General features: G+C 39.3%; 2 protein-coding genes across 2 annotated transcripts; one reads left to right on the forward strand and one right to left on the reverse strand.

Annotated features, from left to right (window-relative positions):
- Positions 1-373: 373 nt before the first annotated feature.
- On the forward strand, positions 374-3,656 carry GGS25DRAFT_387637 (glycoside hydrolase family 92 protein). The gene is made up of 6 exons (XM_049258319.1): positions 374-865; positions 939-952; positions 1,073-1,507; positions 1,565-2,528; positions 2,584-2,733; positions 2,805-3,656. Exons 1-6 carry the CDS (start codon positions 657-659, stop codon positions 3,442-3,444), a joined length of 2,412 nt encoding a protein of 803 aa, XP_049115040.1. The 5' UTR covers positions 374-656; the 3' UTR covers positions 3,445-3,656.
- Positions 3,657-3,830: 174 nt separating this feature from the next.
- GGS25DRAFT_387684 (uncharacterized protein) lies at positions 3,831-5,599 on the reverse strand. The gene is made up of 4 exons (XM_049258320.1): positions 5,462-5,599; positions 5,017-5,385; positions 4,493-4,953; positions 3,831-4,433 (listed from the first exon to the last, which is right to left on the reverse strand). The coding sequence occupies exons 2-4, from the start codon at positions 5,213-5,215 to the stop codon at positions 3,891-3,893; spliced, it is 1,203 nt and encodes a 400-aa protein (XP_049115041.1). The 5' UTR covers positions 5,216-5,385; positions 5,462-5,599; the 3' UTR covers positions 3,831-3,890.
- Between the last annotated feature and the right edge of the window lie 8,050 nt (positions 5,600-13,649).

The following is a 13,649-nucleotide window of genomic DNA, read 5'->3' on the forward strand; positions in this document are numbered from 1 at the left end:
TTGTTTGCTTCGATGGAAGGGAGAGGCTCTAGTTGGCGTAACACCTCCATGCCCCTACTGGGCTGGGTCTGTTGGTCTCGTCGGATGGTCTCTCTGGCGGGTTTGCCATTGCGTGGAGTCAAACAATCGCCATTGCTAGACCGGAGGTATCGAGATGCTGTTATCCTCCCTTATCGCCCGAAGGCGAGCATCTAATGAAAATAGGAAATCATAGATGCCGTCGACCTGATTTCGGGAATCGGCTCCGACGTTGAGGAGTTGTGCAGGCGAACCCCGCAATCCAATGTCATCTGCATACTCCCCGACTCCGACGACCTAGAAGCTTGTATATCTTGTGGGGGACCTGCAGACCATGGTATTATTCCCCCAATGCAAGGGAGTACAACAAGATTTACTGGAATACCGACAACAATGGGACCCGGAACTGGCTTAGCGAATGCTGGGGAATGGGGAAATTCGGGGTAGGTATTTATTGAGGGGATGTTGGTAAGGTCATACGGAGGATTCTATTCGGGCAAATCGAGTCGGGGTAGGTGAAGCATAGGCACAAAGAAAATGGAACCTATATAGGTGCCTGCCTGTCTACAGTACCCACCAATATGTGAGCATCATAGTGTACCGAGCTATGCTCCTATGTGATCCTTTAGTTGTAAGCCATGAAGTCAACTTGGAAACACGCTGCTAGCATCTCGGTGCTCACTGCTGGAGCTACCGCAGTAGACGCAATACAGGACTATGCGCAATACGTGAATCCCTTCATTGGCACCGAGGGCCCGATTCCCGGTACAAGCTACATTGCTGGGAATGTCTTCCCGGGAGTCACCCTCCCCTTTGGCGCGGTGAAGGTGGGAATCGACACAAATCTGTCTGTGCTCCTACTTACCCATAGGTATCTTGAACCTTCATGATCAGAACAGTGTTGCTAATAGATGAAATAGACTGAATTACACGTGTAAGTTCGACTTCACTGGAGACACTTAGCTTGAGTAGCATCGCTGCTCGTACAAGTAGCAGAAGAGAGTGACCGTATACGACTCACCAAGTACCTACCCACTCACACACATTCTTCCAGACTCTGCTAACGCGGGCTACACCCCCGACGGCTACGTGACCGCCATCACGATGCTGCACGAGAGCGGCACGGGCGGTGAGCCGACCTACGGGCTCATACCCCAGATGCCCCTGACCACCCTCGACGGCGTCAACGTGCTAGACAATCTGACCTACATGCAGCCGAGGACCGCCGGCGATGTAGCCAGCGTGGGATACTACAAGACGCAGCTGCAGAACGGCGTTACCGCCGAAATGAGCGCCAGCATGCATGTCGGGATCATGAAGTACACGTACCCCGACGATGCGGACGGCCGCTTTGTCCTGGTCGATGTGAGCCATGTTATCCCGAGCAGGGGCAGCAAGGGCCAGCAGTATAGCAATGGGATGCTGGAGCGTAGCGAGGATGGCACGCAGTACTCGGGCTATGGCGTATATCGAGGAGGATGGGCCGGGGGTTAGTGTCCGCCCTTCGGCGTTCTAAGACACGGTGGGCTAACGAGCGGGCATCTAGGGGACGATTATCGAGTGTACTTCTGCGCCGAGTTCGACTCTGCGCCGGCGGAGTCCCGGCTGTTCTCTGGGAGGTCTACGGATCCGTACTGGCCAAGTGTAGTCGGCGTCGAGCCCTCTTTCACGAACAGGACCTGGATTAACGGTGGAACGGTGGGGTACCAGTACGCAGATCGCATTGGCGCTTTGTTCGAGTTTCCTCCCAATGTCACGACGGTCAGTTCCAAGGTCGGGGTCTCTTGGGTATCTACCGACAAGGCATGCCAGTTTCTAGATGAAATCCCGGGTTGGGACCTCGATGAGGTTAAGGATGCTGCTCGGGATCAATGGAACTCGGATGTCTTCTCGACGATTGACGTGACAACGACGAACGAGACGCAGTTGGAGATGTTCTACACGGCAATGTATCATGCTCACCTACTGCCTTCGAACCGAACGGGGGAGAACCCCTATTGGGAGTCCGATGAGCCGTATTACGACGACTTCTACACAATCTGGGACACGTTCAGATGTCTCAGTCCTCTCCTGACACTTATCCAACCCCAGGCACAGATAGAAATTGTCAGGACCCTAATCGACATTTGGAGATTCGAGAGGTTTATGCCCGACGGGCGAAGCCACAACCACAACGGCAGAGTCCAGGGAGGGTCCAACGCGGACAACGTGCTTGCCGATGCTTACGTCAAGGGGCTCCAAGGCGGCATCAACTGGGCAGACGGATACGCAGCGATGAAGGCCGACGCGGAGATCGTGCCGTACAACAATTACGACATCGATGACTCCACCGGCAGCACCAAGGAAGGGCGGGGTGCACTGCAGGACTGGAAAGAGTATGGCTACGTGACACCAAAGTTCGGTCGGTGTCTTAGCAAGACGGTCGAGTACTCGCTAAACGACTTCTCGCTATCGCAGGTCGCGAAGGGAGAGGCGCCGGAGGATGTGGCAACATATCTCAATCGCTCCGCGTAAGTCACTGTCGCTGTAATCCGGATGCTAGGTAATGGCTGACGAAAGGAACAGTGGATGGCAGCGGACATGGGCCGCCAACGTAACATCGTTGAATTTCACTGGGTTCCTTGCGCCGACATACCCGAACGGTAGCTACGAAGAGTACGACCCCTTGGCATGTGCTGACTGCGAATGGACCAGCATCAGCTACGAAGGCGTTCCGTAAGTCCCACCCGCCCCCTATCTACCATACCCACCGAACCCAATACTAACCAATCACCCTCCCTCCCCAGATTCGAGTACAGCTGGACGATCCCCTTCGACATGTCCACCCTCATCACCCTCATGGGCGGCGCCGCCCATACCGAAGCGCGACTGGACACGATGTTCATCCCGGGTCTCTCACGCTCGAACCAGGGCGGCAACGGCGCGGGGACCGCGATCTTCAACCCGGGCAACGAGCCGAGCTTCATGACGCCGTTCCTGTACAACTACCTGCCGCAGCGGCAGCACAAGTCCGTGCAGCGCTCGCGCGAGGTCGTCGACCAGTTCTACCACACGGGGCGCTCGGGGATCCCGGGGAACGACGACGCCGGGGCGATGGGCAGCTGGCTCGTGTGGAACATGATCGGGCTCTATCCGGTGGTCACGCAGCCCGTGTACCTGGTGCTCGCGCCGCGGTTCGCGAACGTGACGGTGAGGCTGGGGAAGGGGGGCGCGGCGCTGAGGATCGAGGCGCAGGGGTTGGAGGGTGGGCCGTTTGTGCAGAGGCTGAGGGTTAATGGCCGGGAGTGGAATCAGAGTTGGGTTGGTCACGAGGATATTGTGCGTCCGGATGGGCGGGACAGCTTGCTCCAGTTTGAGCTGGGGGAGGAGAGGGTCGCGTGGGATACGGGTGAGGTGCCGCCTAGTCCTGGTCATGTAGAGCTCTGATGCGTCAGCATAGGTACCTACCTTCGTAGGGTGTACAAATACAGGTAGCACCTAGCTGAGCAGGCACTGTCCAACCTCAACTATTTTTTTAAATCTAGGTACATAGCTAATAGGTACTAAGATAAGTATTCCATAGTATAGTAGAGACAGCTTGGTAGAACTACTGCTACGGTTCTAAGCTATATAGAATCTTGACATTCCCTGCCCTAGCCCCCTCTTTTCTTCTACCCCTTTACCTATTTGACATTTGTTTACACTCACAGTCAGCTTGGAGCTGTGGTCGAAGTAATCATAACCCCCCTCCCAAAAATGAAAAGCAATACTAGACGCTCTTTTATCTTGTATACTAGGCAGGCACCTTTCTATCTTAACCAAAAAAAATATAAGGAGTCATCCAACGACTCCTCGCATCCTAAGCCCCCTGCAAGGGCGCACGAAGCAGGCCCTTACACCGCAGGGGTCGAGCAAGCACACATCCCTTCAGGCAGGAGAGTAGAGAAGATAGTCATCGTGCCACCTTCCCCGACAGTCGTAGTAATCGTGGATGCGGCCGCCTCGGTTACTGTAACGGTAGACAGCGCGGCGCTGAAGACTGTGGTAGTTTGCGCGCCCCCACCACTGACTGTCTCGGTTGCGGTTACGAGTATGGTCGTGGTTACTACGGATTGAAGGGGCCAGACAGTGACGGTTTTAACTTCCGCCGCGCTTTCGCCGCCGCTGCCGGTGGGTTTGGTGGCGACGGGTGGCCAGGGGCGGAAGATCGTGGTGGTGTATGGAGGGATGATCACTACGGACGTGGTTGCTTCGCTGCCGGTGCCGATGCCCAAGGTCACGGTGACGGATGAGGGGGGTATGGTTGATACTGTGGCGGAAGATAGGGTTTCAGTGGTGGTGGTAACGATAGTCGACGCTCCAGAGCTGGCGCTGATAGTTGTGGTGATAACTGATTCAACTGGAGATATAGCCGAGGAGGAGTAAGGCTGAGTTATCTTCAAACGAGTTAGCGTCTAGCTGCTCTAAGATGAGGGGCTAGCATTTCTCGACTTACAGTGCTGGTGATCATAGTGTTCGAGACAGGGACATTCTCGACGGATATGCCACCCGCTTCCAACGAGCTACTACTCTTCGTAGTCCCGGCATCGAAAGCGAGATCAGTTTCGTTGACTAGAAGAGCAGAGAGCATCAAAGAAGCTACGATTGATGAAGACACTGCAGAAGCTTCAGTGACCGGACAGACAGTGGTGGTGATACCGATGGCTTTTGTCACAAGCATCGTCGATAGCGCCTCTCTGGGTAAAGAACTGAGCGCGTTATAATCTGTCGCCGCGGTACATCCATTGATAGTGGATGCGCATGATATGACTGTCTCTACGGAAGTCAGGCTGACAGTCAACGTTGTCAAGCCTGCTCCCGTTTCGGTAACGTTAGAAAATGGGGGACTCGGGCTGCCTGCTACAGTCGGGATGATAGTATTTCTAGTTGAAGTACTATCATTAGGCACGCCTTGTCCTGGAGTAGTTGTTAGGGCACTGGTAGCTAAGAGGATCTTGGTGGTTTTTCAAAAGGACATACTACTAGACGTTGGATATTTGGTTACGGAAGTGGTTACGGTTGCATTTATGTGCGTGACTGGAAGATCGAAATGATTTCCATTACACTCCGACGAGGACACGATTTTGCTTAAGGAATGGTGCCGTGGCAAGTCTTGTGTTGAGGCGCCCCCTGAAAATAGAAAGAGGGCGAGCACGGTATCTTTCCTTGGGAATATCATAATAACGAAGAAACAGTTCACTGGTTCTCAAAGAGTGTCGAAAAAATGAATGTCAAGGAGTGGATGACCGAATTCCATAGAAGAAAGGCACTGGACCAGGGGGGATGAACGAAGACTACGATATATTATGAGAACTGAGAGAGTCTCTCGGTTTTTATGAGTTTGTACATCTCGTCACGATGCAATTTAGTATATGTGCAAGGTAGCGACATTACTCAGTTTTTACACCAAGAGCCCATTACATACCTAAGTACCTGTAGGATTGAGGGCGTCTTCGGTAAGGCCAAGGATATCTATCATGGGTTCTTACTGTAGGTCAAGGAGGCTGAAGTACTGTATTGTACAATCCATATAGTTGAGACCTGTGTGCCGTTACTTTGGGCTGAGCACTCAATTGAGGCACGAGTTGAGGCTAAACTCTGAGATAACTACACTGCTCATGGTGTACGTTTGAACAAAAGCCATTGGTGCTATGGTTGACCGTATGGTTGCCAATCATGTTTGATTAGCGAAGGCACTGCAATTGAGAGCTCGCGTGAAGCTCATCAACTAGAGGCGTTTCAGAGAGTACGTCTCTATTAAAGGGGTGGAGGATCACATTGTGTTGCCGCAGCGCCTCTTCACTGACCCCTTTAGTGGCCCCTTTAGTGCCTAGCATCCACCTAGAGCACTCCAGAGTCCAGTGTTATCAACTACCTATGTAATTCAACCCGTCAGAATGGCTCAGACCGCAACCTGTGCACTGGAATAGAAACAATGCCTACCTATACAAGACGAAAGTTTGTTTGATGTTTACTGGTCGTAAAACTTGTGTCCGTAGCGATATTGAATGAGAGGGCGAAGCAATAAAGTGAGACAATGAAGAAGAGTTTTACTATCCGCACCCTTAAAAATTGCTATCGGAGGCTTATTCGCACCCTAGTACATTTAAGATTAGCGTTCAAACGCCGATGGTCCGAGCTCTCCAACTAGCTTCAATCAAAAGATCCAACACAACTTCCAATCCAAGAATCGGATTGAAGTGCATCCTAGATAATTCGAATCAGCTCAATTAGACGGTCCAAACGATATATGTTTCAGATTGACGCGACGAGTAATTGTAAAGTTATTCAGAAAAGAGTGAAATAGACGCTTTGCCGCTAGTGTAGCGCTAGCCGGCACTACGTGATGCACGGACCACTTCAACCTGCACCATTTTCAAGGTGCTTCTTGATCTTTGAATTCAAATAACTTCGTAACCACCGATCGCATCAATCTGAAACATATATCATTTGGACCGTCTAATTGAGCTGATTCGAACGATACAAGATGCACCTCAATTAAAGTCTTGAATTGGAAGTTATGTTAGATCTTTTGACGGAAGCTAGCTGAGGCGCTCGGACCAACGGCATTCGAACGCTAGTTCCAGATGTACTAAGGTGCAAATAAGCCTCCGATAGCAATTTTTAAGGGTGCGAATAGCAAAACTCATGAAGAATATTTGAAGGTATTTCAAAATAGAAGATTTTCTCATTCAGTGTTACATGCTGTAGGTAGTATGTAGGTACTATTTTATATGCATGCATACACATACCTACATTAGGTATAGTAGTATCATTGATCAATGATGTATGTGATATTGAATATTTAAAACTCGAATCGATATATTAAAAAGTACGTAGTTACCACTTAAACAGGCAGTGAATTCGGGGGCAGGAAGTCGGTATGCCCCCCCTTTTAACCCCGAAACTTTAATCTCCGCAGCCTTTGGGCCAAAACTTGAGTAATCCAATCCATGCAATGCATGTTTTTTATTGTTTTTATTTTTTCAATGTTCCCTCAACATCGTTCCTCTACCTCTTCTCCTCCTGTTCCTTGCTTTCCTCCTTTCTTTTACATATCCTTTATCCTTCAACTTCACTTCATTCACATGCTTTCGAGTTCCGGCTCACAAGCCAAGCCAAAGCCACTTCGTATCTTTAAATATCTGAGGCTGCTGTCATGCAATGCTCGGTGGTGCACCGTACACCTGCACCTCATTAATTACCTACCTACAGGGAGGTACCTATAGATATGCCCCCTTCAACTACCTAAGAGTCCACCAAGACGACGTGGCGCTGCAGTCCCACCTCGTTACAATCACCCTCATCCAGTGTTTCCTAGGTCATACTTAAGTAGCCCGCTATACTTGGCGCAATCGAGATCCTATCTCCAACCCTATTCCGACTGGACCACTCAGCTTGCTCTGCTCATGTATAGCATGGCCTGCTATGATAGCCTCAATCTTAACTACATCCGTCCCCCGTCCAATTGATCCGCCTGAATGGGGCGGACGAGTTTGTAGACACGGAATGGTTCGGACCATCGCTCAGCTCAAAATGTTGTCACTTAATCAGATGCGAAAATGCAACTACCCGATCTCACAAGTGCCCAGGTGTGTAGTATAACGAGCTGTACTGCATGTGGTCAACGTGGTGTGCACCTCCAGATGTCTATGACGTCTGGTTGCCAGGTACCTAAGTATTAATCTAGGCACCTCGTCCTATCTACCTATATACATACATACCTAGTTATGTATACCAACATGCAGCCTTTTCGCCCGGAACGTGTTCCCGCTCTTCCCTAAGGTCGATTTCATATTCATAATGTTGGGTAGCGGATTGTATCCTAGTCAGCCTTTTCGACGCCCCTTTTCTTCAACACTCTGGAAAACTCGATCTGACGTAGCCAAAAAGAAGTCTATATTGAGACCTGCCTAACTGCGTAGAACGTTACACCTTGATGGAACGAGGCTTTCGGCACACTGGGCATTGGCCTACATAGTCGCAACTCGGAAGTGGGTTGCCAGGTCTAACCGTACCTACCTTGGTACGTAGAGTTAGACAGCCAGTCATATCTCCTGAGACCGGAAATTATCGTCATCGGTTGTCTTAAGCCCATTCACGCCATAATGTAGCACATGTTCCCGGAGAATACTGGTATCTCGGAAGTTGCGTTGCTAATCAGGGGGGCAGTTCGAGATGCGGGTTCACCCTATAAAACAATTATAGTAATTTAAGACGTGCTGATATAACGGTGAGGCTCCTATTCTACCAGGGAATGCTTACAGCAGGCTACAAATCGCAGGCTAATTCAGGGGCACCATATCTCCATTCGAGGTGGCATCGAAAAATTGACATTACGCAAGCTCTGTGGGAATTGTGGGGAACAGTCACGTGACCCACATGGTCCGTGCCCATCTTTGTAGCTTACTTCAATTAAGAAAGGATCTTCGATCTTTTCTATTTTATTAAATAATTTTAATTATACATTCATGATTTTAACCTTTTATTTATAACTTACCGTGATTATAAAATTATCTTATTTATTTTAATATTAATTAATGGTTAATAAAATGAGTTTTGCTATGTGCACTACCTATTTTTGCTATCGGGCCCTTAGGTGCACTACCATTAGGTATTGTACATCCCATAAGTCCACTAAATCTTAAAAGCCGGGGCCCATCCAAGCCATCCACCTTATCCACCCAAATAACTTTTCAACCACAAGTCGCACCACGATGCAGCCGGAGTCAATTAAAAGAGAATCCAATTACCGATTGATTGATACCAGTCTCGAACTGGGGCAATTCGTGGTCGCAAAGTTATTCAAGTATATAGGTGGCAGCTTAGGAGGCACGTGACAGCTCTTAAAGCCACGCTAGAGCCCTTAGGCCACTTGGAGCCAAACCTTACTCAATATTTTCAATCTTGAATAACTCCATGAAACATATAGCTATAAGCGTGCAATTGGCTTTGATTGAAAGAGAATTCAATTACTAATTGATTGATACCGGCCGCGATTTGGGGCGATACGTGGTTGAAGAGTTATGTTGGTATTTGTCTCGAGAACAGTCACGTGACACTTCTTAGCGTGACCCCAGGGGGATCTAGGGCTATTTGGCGGCTCTAAGGGCCCTTAGCGTGGCACCAAGAGCTCCTAGTGTGGCTCTAAGGGTGATCACGTGCCTCCCGTTCCGCTACCTATTTACTTGAATAACTTTGCGACCACGTATCGCCTCAATTTGAGACCTATATCAATCAATTCAAAATTGAATGCGCTTTCAATTGAATTTGGTTGCACGCTTGTGGCTATATGTTTCAAAGAGTTATTTGGGTTGAATTGATGTGGGCAGCTGGGGGCGCTAGAGGCGCTAGATTAGGGCCGGATTTCAAAATTTAGGGCATGTACTGGTACCTAAGGTAGTGCACCTAAGGCCCCGATAGCAAAAATAGGTAGTGCACATAGCAAACCTCAATAAAATAAGTTAATTATAAATAATAAGGAGATTTATATCGAATAATATCGTTAATAATATTAAAATAAAAAAAAACAAAAATTTATAACTTTAAATTTAATTGGAAATTCTTAAATAAGAAATTTCATCTAAAATTTTTAAATTAAAACTTTTTAAAATTTATAACTATTATAAATATAGGAATTTTATATTAATTTAAAAACTTTAAGGCGTTATATTATATCCGCGTTTATAAGTTTACGTTTATTACGTATAAAGAAATTAAATTAAAATTTATCGGTAAATATTCGAGGCGTTATATACGTTTATATTAATAATACCCGAGAATATTACGAGAAAGCTTTTTATATAAACGATTTAATTAACGATTTTTTTATTAAGTTATAAAACGACGTTTATTTTAATAAAATTCGACCGATTTTTTTACTTAAGTTAAAAATTTATTTAAATTAAAAAGCTTATTTAAGTTAATATTTATTTAAGTCGATTTATTTAAAAAATATAATTAAAAATAAACTTTTAAAACAATTACGTTATATTTTAATAATTAAATATTTATGCGTTATTTATTTTATATAAACCTTTAATTTTACGTTATTTTACGTTAATATGCGATTATATTATTAAAAAAAAAAAATTTCGTTAATTTACGACTACATTTTTTATACTTTAACCTATTATTTTAAGTTATACCTTTTTTTTATTACTTATAAAGTTTTTTTTCTTATAAAAGTTTTTTTTAAAAATTTAAATTTATAAATATAAACTTAATTATATTAACGTTTATCCACTTTTTTATAACATTTATACTTAACTTTTTATTATTATTATATCCGATATTTATTTATTATAATAAGCTTTATACGTTTATTATTTTATATATTACATAAGTAATCGCTAAAATAACGAGCTTTTTTAAAAAAGGAAAAAAACGAGTTATTACCTTAATTTTAAAGTTAAATTTTAAACGAAAATATAACCGCCCGATATAAGATATATATATTAAAAACAAATATAACGATAAAAAAATGGATTTAAAAAATATTAATAAGTTAAATACTTTAACGTTAAATATATATTATGTGGAGACATTTTTAATATATAACGATAATTTTTATAATAAAAACCTTTAAAAAAAATACTAAGTCGATTTTAACGATTAAGAAGTAAAATATTTTAACAAATTAAATCAAATATTAAAGTTGAAAATAATTAACTATTTTTTTAAATACGATATACGAACTTCCGGTCGCGCTTTTATCAAGAAACTTAAAAAAATTATTAATATAAAAATTTTTTTTATATTATTAAAAAACGAGGCTGCGAACATAAGTATAAAGTATTTTATAATATTTATTTTTATGAAAAACCTTAATTATTAAAGGAAGTTATAATAAAATATAAAAAATATAAGTGGTATTAATTTAAAACGATTTTTTAGAAAAAATAATTAAAGTGAAGTTTTAAAAATTTATAAATAACGATTTATGAGATTAAATTAAAGTATTTTAAAAGTTAAAATAATTGTTATTATTTTAACTTTTAATGCGAATAAATAGGTTAACTTAAATAAATTAAATAGTTTATTTACCTTAAATAATTAAGTTAAACGAAATTTAGTTTTAATTTTAATTTTAAGTTTAAAATTAAGTTTAAGTTTAAGCCGAGGTTAAAGACTTATTATATTTAATTAATTCTTTAATTATAATAATAATTATCTTTTATTTAATAATATAATTATTTTTCGATAAAAATTAATTATAAGTTTTTTAATTTTATAACGTAACTTACGACCCTTTAATTTTTTAAATATAAACTTAAATTTCCGGTTAAAAATAATTAATTAAACTTAAGATAATTAAAATAATTAAAAATAAAATAATTAAAGGAATTAAGGTAATAATTAATTAATAACCCTTTTTAAATAAAAACCATCGTATAAATAACGACCGTTATATAAACTATAATACTTATAAGCGATTACCGACTTTATTAAAATATATAATAACGATAAAATTAAATTTAATAATGATAAATATAATATTTTTAATAAAAAAATAAAGATTTTTAAAGATATATATAGTAAAGTTAAAGTTTTACCTTCGAGTTATATTACCGCTTATTTAATTATATTAAAGGACCGCGTTTTATAATATTATTATAATTAAATTACTTAAAAAAGATTTACTTAAAAGTAAATAATTATTAAAATTAAAAGTTTTTTCCATATTACCGAAAATTAATAAATATATATATATAAGTGAAAAACGACTACGATTTATATTACGATAAAAGAGAATTTTAATAAAAATTTACTTATTTACTTCAATATATTAATTAAACATGTTTAATATTTTTAAAAAAGATTATTAATCGATTATATAAAAAATATTAACTTAAAAAATAATATAATTAACGTTATTTAAAGCCACTTAGCTTTTAATATTATTATTTTAAAATTATTTATTACATTTAAAAGTATTTACTTTAACTTTTATAATATAGCCGAAATTGCTTATTATTATAATACTTATAACTTATAATACCACGTATTTAACGATTAATATTAAATTAATTAAATATATAAAAATAATAATAATAAGTTTTAAAGAAATTACCGTCCTAAAAATACCTAATTTAAACGCCGTTATAATAATTAATAAAGTAAGAAAAATAAGAAATGCTTTATTTATAATAAGTTTAGTTATTAATTAATAAAATATCCGATAAATAAACGTAAAGCTAAGAAAAATAAATGGCGTTATTATGTTTAAAAAGTTAAAAAAAGAGATACGAATAAAGATTTTATTACTTTTCTCTTAAATTATAAGGGAATTAATGTCGTTATAAGTAATAATGAAAAGTAAAATTAAGTTAACTTTAATTTATAATATATTATTTACGAAGATTAAAACGATATTTACGATAATAATAAATAAAAATTAATTTTTTTAACATAATATTTAATTTAATATAATATTATTAATAACGAAAACATTATTAACATTTTTATAAACTAAGTAATAATACATGCTTTTATTGGAATTAATTTATTTAATAACGACGATTTAAAAAAGGTAACGGTTGTAATTTTTTACGAAATTTTTAAAGTATTAATCGTGTTTTACTTAAAAAACCGATATGTTAACGCTTTTTAAGGCATACTCCTTAATACGAGAATAACCGGGATATTATTAAGCGGTAAACCTTAATTAAAAGTTTTATAATAAACTTATTTAAGTATTTAACTTAACACGACTATTACCGGTTAATATATAATTTATTTTAAGGATAATTTAAAACAACAAAATTTAGGAATAATATAAGTTTTAATATTATTTAAAATAATTTCGTTTTAAATTATACCTATAAACACCCTCTTCTTACTTTACTTAAAAGATATAAATCGGTTAAGGATATACCTTAATAATATAAAAAATGTGTTTATTTATAAGAATAAAAATTACCTTATTATCCGTAAATAAGGTTATTTATAATTTTTAATAAAACAAAAACGCTTTATCGCTTATTATTATTTAATAAAAAAGGAATTATATTAAATACACCAACGATTTAACCATTTAACAATTAAATACCTTTATAATGTTTTTATAAAAATTAAATATAACGATATTAACTTTAAAATTATTAAGAAAATTATTAAGTATTATCACTAATATTAATTATATAATAATATATTAAAAAAATTTAAATTTACCGTTAAAAATAATATCGATTTTAATTATACGATATATATTAACGTTATATACATCGGTGGTTAATCGGTATTTTATATTATCGATAAGGTAACTTTATTTTAAGCCGTTAAGTTTTTAAAAAATATGTTTATAAAATAAATTTAAGATATTTTAAAAATAATTTAAATTAATATTTATTTAAAATCGCTTAATAATTTAATATTTAATATAAATATAAACTTTACAATAAATAAGTTTAAAATAAATATAAAAGCTTTTATTATTTTAATAAAAAAAGTTTTTATAAAGGCATATAATTTTATTAGTAAATTAAAACGATATTACGGATTATTAAAACGCGCTTACAAAGTTATTTTCGAAAATATAAAAAAATATTACATGAAATTATTTTACATTTTATAAATAACTATAAAAGCCGTTAATAATATAATAGGACTTA

The sequence above is a fragment of the Hypoxylon fragiforme genome (genome assembly GCF_022984875.1).
Source record: "Hypoxylon fragiforme strain CBS 206.31 chromosome Unknown GGS25scaffold_7, whole genome shotgun sequence".
Lineage (NCBI taxonomy): Eukaryota > Fungi > Ascomycota > Sordariomycetes > Xylariales > Hypoxylaceae > Hypoxylon > Hypoxylon fragiforme.